We start from the raw sequence: 18,082 nt of genomic DNA on the forward strand, positions 1-18,082 counted from the left end.
TATCTAGATTTCGAAGCGTTTTACGGAAATGGCTTTTTGATAATCCTTTTTATAATGTGAGTGAATATTTTGAACAAGCAGGAACCTTTCACTTCTAATTTTAATTTCAGTTTGACTTTAAATTGTTAACTGACTGGTCTTTTAAAGTAATTTATTTTTAGGTGTGCTTTAATTCATAGCAGACTAGATTCATACGAGCAATCTCCAACTGGCAGGAGCCCTTAGGGTTCTCTTCTGCATTATTGGATTATCAGGCAATGCATCCATGATAAGAGAAAATTGTGGCATAGATATATTATTAGATCCTATCGAAGGGAATGGATGGAATCAAACTCAACACCATTGAATACAACCCTAATAATAGTGGTGCCATATTCGTGATTATTTTTTACCTAAATTATATCAGAATTTGCTGTTTCAATTCCATGATTAAAGAAAAATAGATTTTAATAACTATAATAACTTATGCCATACCTGTGTTAACAGTCAGAACATAGCTGAGATATGAACTGACTGTCATCTGATTTGTTATCCATTTTCCTTTTTCTTTTATCTGTGTCTAATAAGAATAAAATAACGATATTATTAATTTTATTATGCTTAAAACTGAAACTGAACCGTTTTTCTTTATTTTCTGAGAATATCACACCCAGTTGCCACAAATTCATAAGGCAGCTTTCGTACTGTAGCAGATATGCAGTATTTCCCACATACCATGCGACTTCAGATAATTGGTATTGTACTCTCTTCTTTGTATGCAGATGACAGTACAGGTACCAACTGTGCAGATGTCTTTAATGTTAATTATTAAAAGTAGTATATTGACAAATATAATTAAAATTTGTGATTTCACAGGACTGGATCAGACCACATCCGAGAGAAAGATGGCATTTGGGCTGCTCTGGCATGGCTGCAGATACTTGCAGCCACAAAGGAGAGTGTGCAGCAGCTTGTAGAATCTCATTGGTGCACCTTTGGAAGAAACTTCTTCACCAGGTTAATGAATTGAGAGTTTATTATTGTAATATACATAGTATGCAATATTTTTAAGCAGTTTGCGTCTAGAAATAACGTAAGTTGTAATGACAGTACTCATTGATCAAAGGTTCACTACAATATTACCATTCAGCATTTTTTCTCTTACCTTGCACACTTATACAAAGACAGAAAATGTTGTAATCAATTTATATTGATAGTGAACAAACAATACATGCAACCATAGAAAATTACTACGGTGCAGGAACTAAGACTTGGAAATTGTATATCAAAGCACAGATTATGTGACTGGGTTTTAGTCAAAGCGCGTGGTGAATAAATTGATCACAAATCCTTTGTTTCTATAAAAGGTTTAGTTTCATTTTCATTGGTATGTAAATTCCCAAAACAAATATTTTAGAGCAATAAAGCTGAGACCCTCTTTCAAGTGGGTACCATAAAGTGATTTCATTATGGTAAATTTAAGTACCATATTAAAGTAGCAGTAGTGGCAACAACTTAATTAGGGGTCAAAAGTTCCTATATACCTGATTGACAGGTGAACTTCACTGACAGAATGGTTAAAGTTACTGAAGCATGGGACAGTTGCTCACAATTTTATTTTGAAATAATTACCCTGGCATCACATTAATTTAAAGCTCTACTGAAGGACATTGAATGTGAATATGGTGATATGTATTTTTGTGAAGTTCGATGGCTCAGTAGAGGTAATATGTTAAATCGCTTTTTTTATTTCTTGGACGAAATAGGTTTATTCATGGAAGTGATAGAATGTCCCGTCCATGAATTTACTGATTGTAAATGGATTAATGAATTGGCATTTCTCATCGACATCATATCCCATATGAATAAGTTAATCAATTACAGGCATTTGCAGATATTCTGGAGAGTCGAATTCAAGAATTTTCTGTCAGATTTCGAGATCTACACGACTTGTCAAAGTCTTTGCTGCACCCTATTGAACTACTACAATGATGCTGATCTTCATTGCGAGTTGCTCATAATTCGATATGATATGAATCACCAACAAGCCTATCACAATTTTATGAACATTTTTTGCAAACAGATTTCCTAAATATGCACAAAATGGCTGTAAAACTGTTATCAATATTTGGCTCAACATATCTGTGTGAGAAACTGTTCTCTCTAATGAAGATAAATAAATCAAGAAGAGCTACTTTGATGAAGATCTCACTGCAGTTCAAGTTGCGAGTGCAAGATCGATCACACCAAACATAACTTGTCTTAGTCAGCAAAAAGAGATGCCCTTCTCATCATCAGCTGAACGAAATTTAAGATATGCAAGAACAAACTTTTGTTTATGATTATTGATAATTATTAATTTATTTCTGCATTTAACCTACAGTTTGTTTGTCATTCATTGTTCAGGCTGTATTTCTAAATAAGCTTTTGTGTACTTCTATGTACAGTAGTGGCAAAAATAAACGGAACGACCATTGTAACTATTTCAGAGCCTTGTTCACTCCAAAGCACGATAGACTGCTAACTAAGACTTTCGTGGTTCGAAGCCTGCCTGGGAAGGAAACCTTTTTTGTTCCTTATTCAAATTTATTCCCAATACATTTCGATTGCTGGTGAAATTCATGTTCTGAGAATAATAAGTAGTAAAATATTGCTGCAATCAAAATCAGCTACAAGGGCCGGTCCGGTGTTTTTTGCCATTACTGTACTGTATTTCCATGACTATAAGTATTAATTAGTCAAAAGAGTATTTAGTTATTATCACATCTGAAAATAATTTATTTTCTTTCCTAATCATAACCTAATGAAATTCATATAACTAGACATATTTATGTAGCACGTATCATTTGTATTTCCTAATCATAAGCTGATGAACTGAATAGAACTAGATGTTAGGTACATTAGTTGTGACTACTGCTCATTGAACCAAATTGTGCCTGCCTCTGATTTAGATCCTTAGTGCAAGCCCTATTACTGGGGTTACTTAATTAAGATTTTATTGTCACCTGGCCCCCTTGGACATTTTAAAAAAGGCGTATTTAGATTTTAATATTCTTTTTTATCCATAATCGTTTACCCTTTTCTAATTTTTCACTGTTGAAGTAACAAAATCTACATCGACATAAGGCATCGTCTCCTACTCCTCGGCCCTCCTTCAATATAATCCCTTTGCTTGATGCATATAAACATCACATTATCATTAATTCTAAGCAACCACAAAGCTCAATTTTACAATTTTTTAGCAAAAAGTCGCATAGTGGTTGGTATTGTATGTTTGTATGGTTGATATAATTACCGGTCCTGCTATGGTTTTGCATTGTTTATTCCTTATTGACATCATTGTTGGCAATAATGTACAGTATATAATTCCTAATACAGTAATATCCCTCGTATCCAGCACCCAAATAACCGGCAATACCAAAACAATGACACTTTTGGCTAGGCCAAAAAAGAAAATAGTCATTCATGCGAAAGAGAAGAGTCTGACGAAGATGTGAGTGGTTTTCGTAGTTCGCACATACCGCATTTGTGTTTACTCTTTACACTGTTCACATGTGAAAAAAGACAAAAAACCCGTTATGTCCCTGGAATAGAGGGTAGCATTAGTAACCTGTCACTTGGACGTTGCAAACAATGCATAGAGACGATCTTTTCAATTTAAGTCTTGAACTCGGTTGTTTCGAAGGGGTGTTGGATGAGTCTAAATACGAAAGTGTGAAATTCTCTGTTCTTACGGCATGTGAAAATTTAATTCGATTGATGGATAGCATCATGGCTATTACCGCTAAGTGCTGCAGTTGCACAATGGATTCTGCAAAACTCAAGCGAAATGTTCTTACGCTCAAATCATTGAGTGCTACTTCATAGTCTTTATAGTTGCGACGTTGACTACACTACTCGTCACATCACATGACTCACATGACCGCAATTTAAAATTGTCATAAGGTTACAAAAACTTCTAGTATTTTTTACGCTATTATGTATTACTGTATTACAATAATTATGAACTGATGAATGTAAATTACCGTATTCAGCACTAAACATAAACATAGTACGTATTTCAAAACTTTATTTTTAATTATCTATATGACAATTACTAAATTTCAAAATGGAAAAAATATTTGTGCAGTACAGTGTGTCTTTACATAACCTATAAACGTATTTTCCAATTATCCAGCGAAATCAGTTATCTGGCACTGTCTTTGCCCCACAGTTGCCAGATACAAGAAATTCAACTGTAGTTCTAAAAATCAGCTGTTTTCAAGTACACTAAATTTCAAGCTTGCAGTAAAAATTAATAATCATTAAATTGTGAATTATACCAATGTCATTGTTATTATAATTATATATTATCACCATCATAATCATCAGTTTGATCGCCAAAATCAATTTTAATATTTGTGACATAAAAAGACAAATCATTCTGGTTTAAGAAGCCTTCAACAATCATTGTGACTCATTACCATCCATTTAGGTCGGAGCTTTATGCTGTTATGAAAGAGAGATGAGGAAGTGCTCCGAGAAGGCCTGCTGGCATTCTTATGTATTATAAAGGTATAAGAGATGGATCATATTCCTTACCTACGACTTTTGGGATTATAATGACACATGATAAATGTGTTTTAAAATTTTGTCATGTGAATAACAGTTCTTTAAACAAAAAAGATTGTTAAGAAATGTAGCATTTAAGGATCTACTGTACTTACGTATTACCCTCCCATCTACGTCTCGGCCTCCCCAAAGGTTTTTTTTCCCTCCACTCTCCCAGCTAACACTCTGTAAGGATCTTAACAAGCTTAATTCAACATGTATTTTCTGTTTAAAAGTACCAACATAGCTTTGAATACTTTTTCAAAATAAGGTTGTAATTAGTGTTAATGAAACTTGAGAAATATTCATGAATAATATAGACTGCAGAAAATATATGAGTTTGTGTTTCAATTTCCATTTATTGCAGCATTATTGGTGATATTTTTTTCCCCTGTCACACAGGTACGACTATGAAGAGTGTAATTTGGTTAGTTGCCAGACGATGATGGAGGCACTGGAAGCATTGGTCACCAAGCCTAGCTATAGAGGCGAAAAGCTAGAGAAAGGTGGCAAAACTTATGAGGTGAAGCTTGGCGATAACTTCAGATATGAAGATCCTATTGACGAAAGTGTTGCTGAAAATCAGGTACAAAATAGATGCTTACAATTCGGTATTTCTTGAAATGAACGAGTTAGCTATCTCTATGAAAACTATTCCATTACAGGACTAGTTTTACTTCACCTTGAATCTGAGAATCCCCACCTCAGTTAATAGACCAATTGTTAATTTTTATTTTATTGTTGTGCATGGTGTCTGCTCATGCTCGTGTACCTCATTGTTTTAGTTGCCTTCAGTGCTGAATAGAATGTCTGAGAAATATAAATTATACTGTATGATCTCATGTACAAAAAGTAGTGAGAATGATAATAAAGGAAGTATACAGATTGTGAAACTGTGGCAGTCTGATGAAGAGAAACAGCAGTTAGATTTTCTTGAAGTAGTGAAGAATATTTTTACAGCTTTTGCTCACAACTTCCAGAAATGCTGCTCACTTCGGGAAGATATCACTATTGATGAGATATTAGTGAACTTTAGAGGGAGATTCTGTTTCATCTAGTGTGTTCCATGAAATTCAAAGAAATATGGCATAAACAAAATAAAAATTTGTATCTTGTTTGTTACCAAAGTCTTCTATTGCTAACAACCTTGAAGTATATGTCAGAAAAGAGCCCAATGGACAATTCTGCATCAGCAACAAGCTCTGAAGCATTTGGAACATCAGTGCAGATTATAATATAGTGAAAGGGAAGTTATCTTCATTGAAAAAAAAAGTTCAATTGAATTTGCCACAATGAAAGAGAGAGACCTTAACGTTTTAGAATGTTTGAGTTTAGAGATAAAGCCACTGTTATTTCGTATGTGTCTAAGAAAGAAAATAATAATCTCGCAATGTTCACCCAACATTCGATGATGTCACTGATGAGAATTCAGGCAGAAAGCAAAAGTCAGAAATGGTAGCGTCTGGCCTGGATATGATAAACAATATAATTATGTCACAAGAAATTGTCACCTGTGTCTTTTGGTGATGGTGATGGCATACTATTGTTTATGAAGCTAAAGATTATTTAAAAATTTAAATTAGCATTTTCTTTCATAGAAACCGGTTACAGGATTGTAAATAATTCCTGTTGCTATTAGAATTTGTCAAGTGGAGTTTCGTTCCCTTTGTGTCTATGTTATAGAAATAAACAATTACAGGTCTTTATTGTTAATTAATGATCAGATCACATGTTGCATTTATATGGTTGGAATAGGACCTTTTTTTTTTAAAACGAAATTTGTTTATAATACGAAAATCCTTTGTAATTTATTGTGAAATAACATTTTCTGCTATTTCCATATTTATAACTGAAAGTAACTTGAATGGAACAAGCTGCAGAGTGTAGTATCCAATCTGATTGTCGAATTGATTATAGAGGATTCCATGTTAAGAAAATAGCATTGAACATATGGAGGCGTCCACACTTGCGGAGTAACTGTTAGCACATCTAGCCGCGAAACCAGGTGGCCCGGGTTCGGTTCTCAGTCGGGGCAAGTTACCTGGTTGAGGTTTTATTCCGGGGTTTTCCCTCAACCCAATATGAACAAATGCTGGGTAGCTTTCGGTGCTGGACCCCAGACTCATTTCACCGGCATTATCACCATCTCATTCAGATGCTAAATAACTAAGATGTTGATAAAGCGTCGTAAAATACCCTACTAAAAAAAATATGGAGGCTGTTCCATCAACTATTTATAAGTATTTTTCTTGAGAACTGGGAATTAATTAGTTTCCTTTAATTCATAGAACATAATTTCATTGAGAACTAGATCGATTTCATTTGCTAAAATTGTGTTTCACCTCTAAAATTACCATATATTTAGTTCACGAATAACAGGTTAACAGCTAAATTGGTGGAATAGCCTTCTGCTCTCTTGCTGAACATCCCTGCTGAAAATTTCAACAGACAAGTAGGGGTGGTACATTTAAGGCTAAGATTTCACACTGTTAAAACACGTAATTGTCTGTGCTTATTTTAAGAAGTTTATCTTAATTCGGCCATGGTTGTCTGTACAGTATATTGCGCATTGACTCTGGTATTATAATAGGTTTCTTGTGATTGGATAATTTGAACATGAATAGGACGCATGTTATTGACCCTTTAAGAAAATCAATGGTCGTCTCCAAAACTCTCAAGTAGATCGGATATACATCAAAGGAAGGTCTGTGTTGGAAAATCTGAACAAATATGAAAATTTGTACGAAATATTATGGAATATGAAAAAATAAATACTCCCATTTCAATTATACTATGACGAAACATAAAAATTATGATTCCCAGTACTCGGTGATTAATGGTGTAAAATATGAAATTTCATATTTTTCCACTCTAATTATGATTCGATATGTCCTTTTAATGATAATGAGCTTCATTACAGAAGAGGATGTTCAATGTGCTAGAATATTTCATTGATAACAGTGAGCCATATAGGATAATTTGTTCTACCAATTTTTAAAATATCCTAAGGTGTGTGTTGTATACTTGATCCAAACTGCCTATTGTTTGCATGCTGATTGTTAAAAATATGGCCAGTGTTTTTGTTAATTATTTGACAATTAGTAAGAAGTGGACTTTTTATTGAACTACCTACTCAAACTTATGCATGAAAGGTTTGCTATTCTGTGACCAATAATGATGTCTGTGATAAAAAAAGTACTCTCTTTTGAAAGAAGTGAAATTATGCAGAATGTGCATTATTCACCAGTGAAATGGTTCATTTCGGCTCATTGTTCAGATACACAGCAATAATTACGCAAAGTTTGTTCAGTTCTTGTCTAATAATGATAGTTGGCACTCCATTCTGAGACATTGTGTTGAGTGAAACTGTTAATAAAACAGTCCAACATCTTCATTTTCAATTTACACAGAAGTGTATGAGATTGTTGAATATGTAAACTGATAAGAACTTAAAAATTGATACCGTACTTCTTCTTTTACAGAGTTAAACATAAAACAGCTTTGTTTATTTTTAGAACGACCACAGAAATTGTTGCTAATATTTTACTGCAAACTTATGAAATATGCGACATATATCATTTTTGCTCAAAAATTGTTGCGTATTGGTTTATTGCAATCTTTTGAAGGATTAGTCAATTTTTTTAGCACAAGACTACATTTTCATATTTCTTCATAAGTCTGCAAAAAATAATATGCAAATATTTGTTTGAGCACTGTACATTAACATCTCTTTAAGTACAGATAAGGGTATCTGTGTGTATCTTTAATTCAAAATATTTCTGCTTTCGTTTCTTTATTAATTGGTTTTCATTTCACATGTGAAGCTTCTACTATGTGTTGGAGAATGACATTTGGGTTTAAGATTAATTAATTCCTATATTCTGCATTTTCACTACAGGGAGTGCGAGTGCTGTTCGTGGATGGCTCTCGGATAATATTTCGCCTAAGTGGCACAGGAAGCAAAGGTGCAACCGTTCGAATGTACATAGAAAGCTTCGAGGATGATGCAAGCGTGATTTTCAAGGACTCTCAGGTACACGTATGTTGCATACTCATTCATTTTATTTTTCAGTAATTTCTCTCTCACAGAAATGCACAGAACTCTTGACTGAGTAACTACAAAGATCATGAAGTGAGTTACAATCGCTGGTAATGTTACACCATTCACTGTTATGTGTGTTTTCAAAATTGCCGCATTTCAGTGATGTTATACCGTAGTTTTAAGAAACGGAGAGAAAAACCTTAAAAGTTACTTCTACCATCGTGACCTGCACAGTGCTACGCACTTTTCACATCACAGCTCTTTGAATAAGAGAACTTGATAAAAATGGCTGCATTTAAGTGATTCCATGATCTACAGAAGGAAAAAGTTGCTCAGTTGGAAGGAGACAAGTCTACTGAGTACATCAGATGAAAAACTACTCAGACTTTATTGTTTGGCTAGATCTTCGTAAAAATGGAAACATGTTGTGAGATTCTCAGAATTAAAAATTTCAAGAGTCCAGATAAAGGACACGAGTAATGCTTCAAACTCTGTCATATGATAGAATTGTTCTGAATGTTTACTTTTCCCCATGAGAGTTTGCACTTCATGTTAATACAGAGTGAGTCAGTTCATGTGCTTTAATGAATTGGGGAACCAACCATATGCAGATATTCGGTTCCTTCAAATTCTTGACTTTTATTTGCCATATAGTTTCCATAGTAACTCCCTAATCATCTGCATTCTTTCAATGAGATTTGGCGATGAAACTATTCTTTCTGAGTCCAAGTGTTAAGTGCTTTTTAATTGTTTCCTGTTGTGAAAATATTCTTGCCACTGGAATACAATGAAACCTTGATCAGTCATACTGGATATATCATTCAGTTTCTATGTTCCATGCACAAATTCTGTTTAAACTACTGGAATTAAACCCAAATGAATCATTCCTGATCGTTTTTTCTGCATTGTTAATCCCGAAGAACATTAATTCCAGATTGATCAATTTAATGCAGAGTAACACTAGTGCTGCGATACAGAATAACAGAAATATTCCCACAGGAAGAAATTTATTTTGAAATATTCCCAGGCTGGGAATTTTATTTACTATTCTTAATTTTCTTTACTTTGGCAAATGTTACAAATTGCAACTCAAGGAAAACATGTAATGTAGTGAGTATTGACAATAATCACATGATTATAACAGGAGATTGTTGAACTGTTGACTCACTTGAATTGTGAAGCAGAGAGTCAGTTATCTGACTGATGCATGTGAAAACAGTGCAATCATTTATTAGGTTTAGATTTATTTAAAATAGTACTTAAAAAAATCCATCCCTTTGCTCCTTTGCTGCCGACATAGTAGCTATGTTTTCCTTTGTGCACAACTGTTTTTGAAATTTAAAATTGTATAATCCAAAAAAATTATCCTGCTTAAGCAGACGAAAACTTACTTACTCTATCACGAGTAGCCATTTGTGAAAATTATATTCGATGTTTGTGACAGTAAAAATTCTGGTAAAATGAAAGAATATTGTTTTTCAGTGTAACTATTCATATTATGTAAATTATGAATAGTTCAACAAAACCTGAAGAATATGACATTTTTGTGCACCTCTTCTGAAACATTACATGCCTCTTCTTTCTCTCTGATGCTGCTTGTGTTTAGGACGTTGCATTCAGTTATGTCACAACTTTTCATGATAACGATTTTGTCGACATCTGATGTTTAGGTGTCTTAGACTGATCTCTGCAGGGTTGTTTTCGATCTCTGATAACGAATTTGAATGATATCATGTGCGTCAGGAGTCACACGACAGCTGAACTGTGGCACTAGGTGACAGACCAATAGGGAGTGATTTCATAGAGTGCACGGTGACTCACAGCAGAAATTGTCTTTTTGAGAGGGATACACAACAACCCTTTCCAATGCCAAGTACAGTTAAGTGAAAATAAAAGAAGCTGCAATAAACGAGGTTTCGTTATTTCCAAGAAAGGCATCTTCTATGTACTTCATAAGATTGGTAAAGCTTGAATGGAATTAATTTGTATCATCTCGTGGGGTGTGGCGACTTGTGATGGGGGGGGGGGGAGATTTGCTTGCTTTTTCCATTCTGGAATTAATCCCATCCGGGTTTTTCCAGTCTTATTAGGTATACACAAGATGCCTTTCTTGGAAATAACGAAACCACGTTTCTTGCAGGCTCCTATGCTTTTCACGTAACTGTAGTTGGCATCGGAAAGGGTTGTTCTGTACCCCTCCCAAAAAGGTTCGATTTTCTTGGGCATTGCTACTGTGATATACCGTTCATTCTGATTATGAAATCACTCACTGCTGGTCTGTCACGTCTCGCCGCAATTTAGCTGTCGGTGTGATTCCTGACGCACATGACATCATTCAAATTCGTTATCACAGATCAGAAACAACCCGTATATTAGCCATAAAATTGTTGATTAATTGAATTGTGTTTCACATGTGAATAAAGTCTATAGTCAACATAATTTTCACTGTGATTTCAATAATACTACTTTATTTAATATTAACAATCTTTTCCATTTTGGTGATGGAATTTTTCGGGGAATATTCCTGGAAGTCAACAGTGTAGCTCAAACTAAAAAATATACATTCCTGATGACAAAGTTACCAGGAATTTACTCATCACCAAACGTCATACGCTTATAGGTAATAGTATCAGCAGTTGATGTGTTTGAAACATGGTGTAGCAAGTTGCAGTTTTGGACTTTATTTAGCTATGCACGCAACTTATCTGCCAAATAATTAGATTCAAGGATTGACGAAAGCCTGGTTCAGCTCAGAAGACCTGCATGTATGTTAGTGTGAATCATTTTACTTTGCGTTTTCGCCTAGTTGTGTACACAATTCACCACATGTGTTCAGTCCTCTACAGTGTTTCTTTGTTAGTGTCATCGTTATATTTTAAATAAATTTTGTCCCATATGGGATTTCCTGTGTAATAAGTTTGGACGACTGCTCATCATAGAAGTGGTAGAGAAGAGAAGCCACTAGGTCTGCCACCTTGCGGGGAGGCTGATAAGTATGATACATCTGTGACCAAACAGGAGCAATATGAATTGCTACAGTCTGGGAAGAATGCTGCTGTGGGCTGTAATTTCGTGGATCTATGGTTCAAAAAACTTCCAAGATATCTATAATACTGCTTCCTATGCTGAAAGGAGAGATCTGCCATAGAGGAAATGGTACGAAGAATTGATTGATAGTGCTATTGTGTACAAGAGTGGTGGATCAGATGATGTTTAAAAATACAAAGAAACTACCTGTGACCTATTGTGCCAACTCATAAGTATGGATGACGTCAGACTAAGTAGCCATGTTACATTTACAGTATATTATTTTTGTAAAATATTTAAAGTACTTAGGTGATTTTAAACACATTTTAAATTAATATAACAAATTGTAGAAATGTTACATTAGGTAACTCACATTATACAATTTCTATGTTCTATAAAATAATGAAGTTATAATATTACAGTATATTTTTTGCAATGTGTGTAATGAATTTCAAGTTTACATTCTTTGCAGTTACACAATGCATGATATGAGAGACAAACCGTAACAGTATGCTCTCCACAGATTGCTGCTTTGCATTTGATACACTTTACAGTCAATTTCCTATTCTTTCTTTTTGGGACAAAATGAACATTTGACTCTTCCTTTCTTTGCTACTGGTTGAGGAGTAGCTTCTTCCTGAAGCCTTAAGTGACTGTGTATTCTCAACTTCTGGTCTGTTGGATGATGCTCTGACTTCCATGTGATTCTTGAACTACTTTTTCTGAAGTGTTGCAACACAGAATTATCTCGTTTTATGGCACCGGTGTTGAGAAAACTGAACAAAACCTGCATCCAGCATATCCTAGCTACAGAATATTGCGGCTTTGACTCATCCACAATGTCGACACCTTCTTCTGACATGTTATAGAAAGTGATTACACTTGGTTTTCTTTGATCCCCTGAAGATTCATCAATGTCATCGGAATCCTGCATACTTCATATCATTATGACATTCCTATGCTTCTTTGGGTTTGTAGGACACCAACATACACTCTTCACTAAATGCAAACAGACTGCTATGAATTTCTCTGTCTGGTTTCAGTCATTTGATGAGGTATCTCACGCTTATTTTTCCTCATAGTTGCTACCGCAGTAAGGTTGAGATTCCTTACTAATTCATTTACAAGTCCTACAGATGAAAACCAATTGTCAATGGTCACATTTCTTCCAGATCTGTTGTACCATTCTTTTCACTATACTCCCTGGGCTGTTGTCTACAAAAAAAATGGTCCCCTTGGCTGTACTGTATACCAAAGTAAACCTCCAGTTTTAATGTGTTAAACATCCTTGCATCTACCATGGCAAAAACTTGTATGCCATATTTGGCAGGTTTGTTTGGCATATACGAGTACTACCTGCCACCTACATTGCCCATGAAACGATTTCAACATTTCATCTACTGTTAAGTATTCTCCAACACTGTAGAATTCCTGATACCGTTAGCAAATTCGTTGAAAATATCCCTGATAGGTGCAAGTTTGTCCATAGCCCTTTTAGCATTTGTAGTGGTCGAATCATCAAAGCTAAAGGCTCTTAATAATAAATAAAAACGTTTGTACATCATATATAGACGAAATATTTCAGGAGTCGTTCCATTGGATGCCCACAAATCTTCAACATTTTTAGTGTTTGACAAAGCTCCAGGTGGATGGATGACTATATTTCTCTTTCTTCTATGTATTTCTTGTGGTGGTGGATATATGTTTCAAAATGTAACATCAACAACTGTGGTGAATGTACTGACGACACAGGGTTTCCTGCCACTGTCATGATCACTATTCTGTGGAGTTTAAATATCCGAAACTTCTGAATCATGGTCACTAATATCACTTGACACTTTGTGATGTTAGTTTCATAATCCATTGCTAATATATTTCTGTATTACAAAATTTTAACTCCTAGAGGAGAGACACGACCGGTCACATAGATAATAGACCTCACGTCTAGCACACTGTGCAGGAAATGGTGTTACATTCCCTAAAGCAATTCATGTATCGCAACAGTACTTATTCCTCCATATCTTAATTAAAGCTGGACAGCTAGACTGATTTGTAAATATTTTTTACTAATTAGGTCTCAAATAACAAAATAACAAATTTCTATGTTAGCATTGTGCTCATATTGCGACCAATGGTGGGTTAACCTAAGAAGTTGTGTTCTGCACAGTCCATTGTTATTATGTCACTTAAATGAGTTAGTATTTTGACCTAGAAAGATATTCTGCACAGTCCATTGTTATTACATCAGTTAAATGAGTTAGTATTTTGACTCTGCACAGTCCATTGTCATTATGTCAGTTACATGAGTTAACATTTTGACTTAGAAAGATATTCTGCATAGTTCATTATTATATCAGTTGAATTTGTTAGTATTTTGACCTAAAAAATATTCTGCATTGTTAAATGAGTTAATATTTTGACCTAGAGAGTTATATTCTGTATAATCCATTGCTATTATATATGTTAAATCAGTATTTTAACTGAACAAGTTGTATTCCATATCAACTAATTTATTTGGGATCTTAAATGTTTCCTGTTTATCATATGTTAATCTAACAAGGAATCTCTGAACAGGTGGTTAACAGTGATTCCAAATGTTTTGGTCATTTCTGGGATTTATCAAAATGTAAAAATTCGATCTTCTGCAGATTTACCTTTACGAAAATCACATTGTTAATTATCTATAATTTTTTCTGGCTATGGTTAAATTCTTTTAAAAAAAAAAATGTCCAGATAATATTTTATAAGAATAATTCAATAAACTAGTAACTTTGTAATTTGACCTTATCATAATAAGATCCCCTTTTTTGTGTATTGAACATGTTAATACTTTCGCTCCATTTATTCAGTTATCCAAATTTGCTCAGTAATGCTGCGAATACAATTTATAAGCTCGCTCTCTTCAGTCTACAGTTTATTTATCTGAGCCTGGAGATATATTTTGTTTTTTTAATTTCTTCCTCAGAGTTGGTCTTCGGAAGCACTAATATCTGAACAATACCTGGAAAGTTACAGGAATACCAAGTGAATCGAAAAAATGTATTTAAAAATATTGTTAAAATGAATCATCGTGCTGACCACAATGTTACTTCTATGCTGATCGGCTGGTTGGCTTGGCCAGGGTAGTTATCATAACATCTTCTTGGGGTGTAATAAAAGGGGCATCGTTTTATTCTTAAGCAGATAATCGAGGTGATTCTGTCTTAAAATCTATAAAAAGATGTTTGTAGTTTTTGTTTACCTTAGAGCCAATCCCTTATGCATTGCCCTTATCATGACCACTATAAAGAACTGTTCAGTTTTTCTTTTCAATAGTTCCTGTACCAATGCAGCTCACCTACAGTATACTTGCAGTATCTACCCAGTACTGATCCAGCCCATTTAGCAAAATTTGCAGAGCATTACATATATAAGAACATTCCAACACCTCCAATATATATTTACTAGAAATGTGTCAAGCCTCATTGTATGACAGTGAATTATACAACCATGGAGTTCTTAATATCTTTTAGAATTACTGTTGGTATGATGTATTTTATGTGTGTATAGAAATAAATTTATTTATATTTATATATTTTTTTAACAGGAGGTTTTATCTCCACTTGTCCAGATAGCCCTACAAATCTCAGAGCTGGAGAGCTACACAGGACGCAGTGCTCCTACAGTTATTACATAATGGTAAAGTATGATGTGTCTGCATCTTAAAAACATTATAAATGTTAGATTGCATGATAGTAAATATTAGATCTTAATTTAAGAAGAAATAATTTTGAGATACATGATGAACATACTCTTGAATTCTTTTTCATTATTAACCCTCATTTTGGTAATTCTACAGTGAAACTTCATTTATATGTTTTTATGGTGTCTGACGAAAGAAAACGCAAATGAGAAAAAAATATATTACTGAAATGGCATTTAATAACGTGTGAAGTAACATTTGAGGACTACAGAAAGAACAAGTTAAGTCAATCTAGTAGTAAAATTTTTAGTTGAGCTATCTTTGAGTCTATAATACAGTACTCGGTTTATAACACACATCTTTGAAGAATGTGGAATTGTTTGTAGAAAATTTCAGCTGCTTAGAACCAAAGCTGGCTGATATATTACATTTCAAATTCTAATCCAAAAATTTTACATTGACTTATTTTGTTCTACCGGTGTGATCTTCATTTAATAACATGTTATTACTTTACAAAAAAAAATAAATAAATAAATTATTTGGACAGTTTGCTCCTAAGGAATAAACATGGCCTCAAGTTGTGGCAACTCTTCAGTAATTTGTCCAATTACGAGGTGCGTCCATAAAGTAACTTTCCCACTCGTCCCACAGCTAGCAAACCATATGTTGCGCGAAGCGACTGTGTGTACGTGGTAGAGTAATGTCCTGGCATAGTTCATGTTGCGCGAAGCGACTGTGTGTACGTGGTAGAGTAATGTCCTGGCATAGTTCATGTTGCGCAAAGCGACTGTGTGTACGTGGTAGAGTAATGTCCTGGCATAGTTCATGTTGCGCGAAGCAACTGTGTGTACGTGGTAGAGTAATGTCCTGGCATAGTGCATGTTGCGCGAAGCGACTGTGTGACATGGTAGAGTAATGTCCTGGCATAGTGCATGTTGCGCGAAGCGACTGTGTGTACGTGGTAGAGTAATGTCCTGGCATAGTGCATGTTGCTCAAAGCGACTGTGTGACATGGTAGAGTAATGTCCTGGCATAGTGCATGTTGCGCGAAGCGACTGTGTGTACGTGGTAGAGTAATGTCCTGGCATAGTTCATGTTGCGCGAAGCGACTGTGTGTACGTGGTAGAGTAATGTCCTGGCATAGTGCATGTTGCGCGAAGCGACTGTATGACATGGTAGAGTAATGTCCTGGCATAGTGCATGTTGCGCGAAGCGACTGTGTGACGTGGTAGAGTAATGTCCTGGCATAGTGCATGTTGCGCGAAGCGACTGTGTGTACGTGGTAGAGTAATGTCCTGGCATAGTGCATGTTGCGCGAAGCGACTGTGTGTACGTGGTAGAGTAATGTCCTGGCATAGTTCATGTTGCGCGAAGCGACTGTGTGACGTGGTAGAGTAATGTCCTGGCATAGTGCATGTTGCGCGAAGCGACTGTGTGACGTGGTAGAGTAATGTCCTGGCATAGTGCATGTTGCGCGAAGCGACTGTATGACATGGTAGAGTAATGTCCTGGCATAGTGCATGTTGCGCGAAGCGACTGTGTGACGTGGTAGAGTAATGTCCTGGCATAGTGCATGTTGCGCGAAGCGACTGTGTGTACGTGGTAGAGTAATGTCCTGGCATAGTGCATGTTGCGCGAAGCGACTGTGTGTACGTGGTAGAGTAATGTCCTGGCATAGTTCATGTTGCGCGAAGCGACTGTGTGACGTGGTAGAGTAATGTCCTGGCATAGTGCATGTTGCGCGAAGCGACTGTGTGTACGTGGTAGAGTAATGTCCTGGCATAGTTCATGTTGCGCGAAGCGACTGTGTGTACGTGGTAGAGTAATGTCCTGGCATAGTGCATGTTGCGCGAAGCGACTGTGTGTACGTGGTAGAGTAATGTCCTGGCATAGTGCATGTTGCGCAAAGCGACTGTGTGACATGGTAGAGTAATGTCCTGGCATAGTGCATGTTGCGCGAAGCGACTGTGTGTACGTGGTAGAGTAATGTCCTGGCATAGTTCATGTTGCGCGAAGCGACTGTGTGTACGTGGTAGAGTAATGTCCTGGCATAGTGCATGTTGCGCGAAGCGACTGTATGACATGGTAGAGTAATGTCCTGGCATAGTGCATGTTGCGCGAAGCGACTGTGTGACGTGGTAGAGTAATGTCCTGGCATAGTGCATGTTGCGCGAAGCGACTGTGTGTACGTGGTAGAGTAATGTCCTGGCATAGTGCATGTTGCGCGAAGCGACTGTGTGTACGTGGTAGAGTAATGTCCTGGCATAGTTCATGTTGCGCGAAGCGACTGTGTGACGTGGTAGAGTAATGTCCTGGCATAGTGCATGTTGCGCGAAGCGACTGTGTGACGTGGTAGAGTAATGTCCTGGCATAGTGCATGTTGCGCGAAGCGACTGTATGACATGGTAGAGTAATGTCCTGGCATAGTGCATGTTGCGCGAAGCGACTGTGTGACGTGGTAGAGTAATGTCCTGGCATAGTGCATGTTGCGCGAAGCGACTGTGTGTACGTGGTAGAGTAATGTCCTGGCATAGTGCATGTTGCGCGAAGCGACTGTGTGTACGTGGTAGAGTAATGTCCTGGCATAGTTCATGTTGCGCGAAGCGACTGTGTGACGTGGTAGAGTAATGTCCTGGCATAGTGCATGTTGCGCGAAGCGACTGTGTGTACGTGGTAGAGTAATGTCCTGGCATAGTTCATGTTGCGCGAAGCGACTGTGTGACGTGGTAGAGTAATGTCCTGGCATAGTGCATGTTGCGCGA

General features: G+C 36.1%; 1 protein-coding gene across 4 annotated transcripts in view; it reads left to right on the plus strand.

Moving 5' to 3' along the window:
* The window catches only part of Pgm1 (phosphoglucose mutase 1), a 148,061-nt gene that overhangs the window by 80,233 nt on the left and 49,746 nt on the right, over positions 1-18,082 (plus strand). For all 4 annotated transcript variants that reach the window (XM_069836685.1, XM_069836682.1, XM_069836684.1 and 1 more), the window contains exons 8-11: positions 856-996; positions 4,972-5,155; positions 8,468-8,602; positions 15,225-15,316. In XM_069836685.1, coding sequence (XP_069692786.1) covers positions 856-996; positions 4,972-5,155; positions 8,468-8,602; positions 15,225-15,314 — 550 coding nt within the window. In that variant the 3' untranslated portion in view covers positions 15,315-15,316. The remainder of the gene's footprint in view (positions 1-855; positions 997-4,971; positions 5,156-8,467; positions 8,603-15,224; positions 15,317-18,082) is intronic.

Source organism: Periplaneta americana, chromosome 10, assembly GCF_040183065.1.
Source record: "Periplaneta americana isolate PAMFEO1 chromosome 10, P.americana_PAMFEO1_priV1, whole genome shotgun sequence".
NCBI classification, from domain to species: Eukaryota; Metazoa; Arthropoda; class Insecta; order Blattodea; family Blattidae; genus Periplaneta; species Periplaneta americana.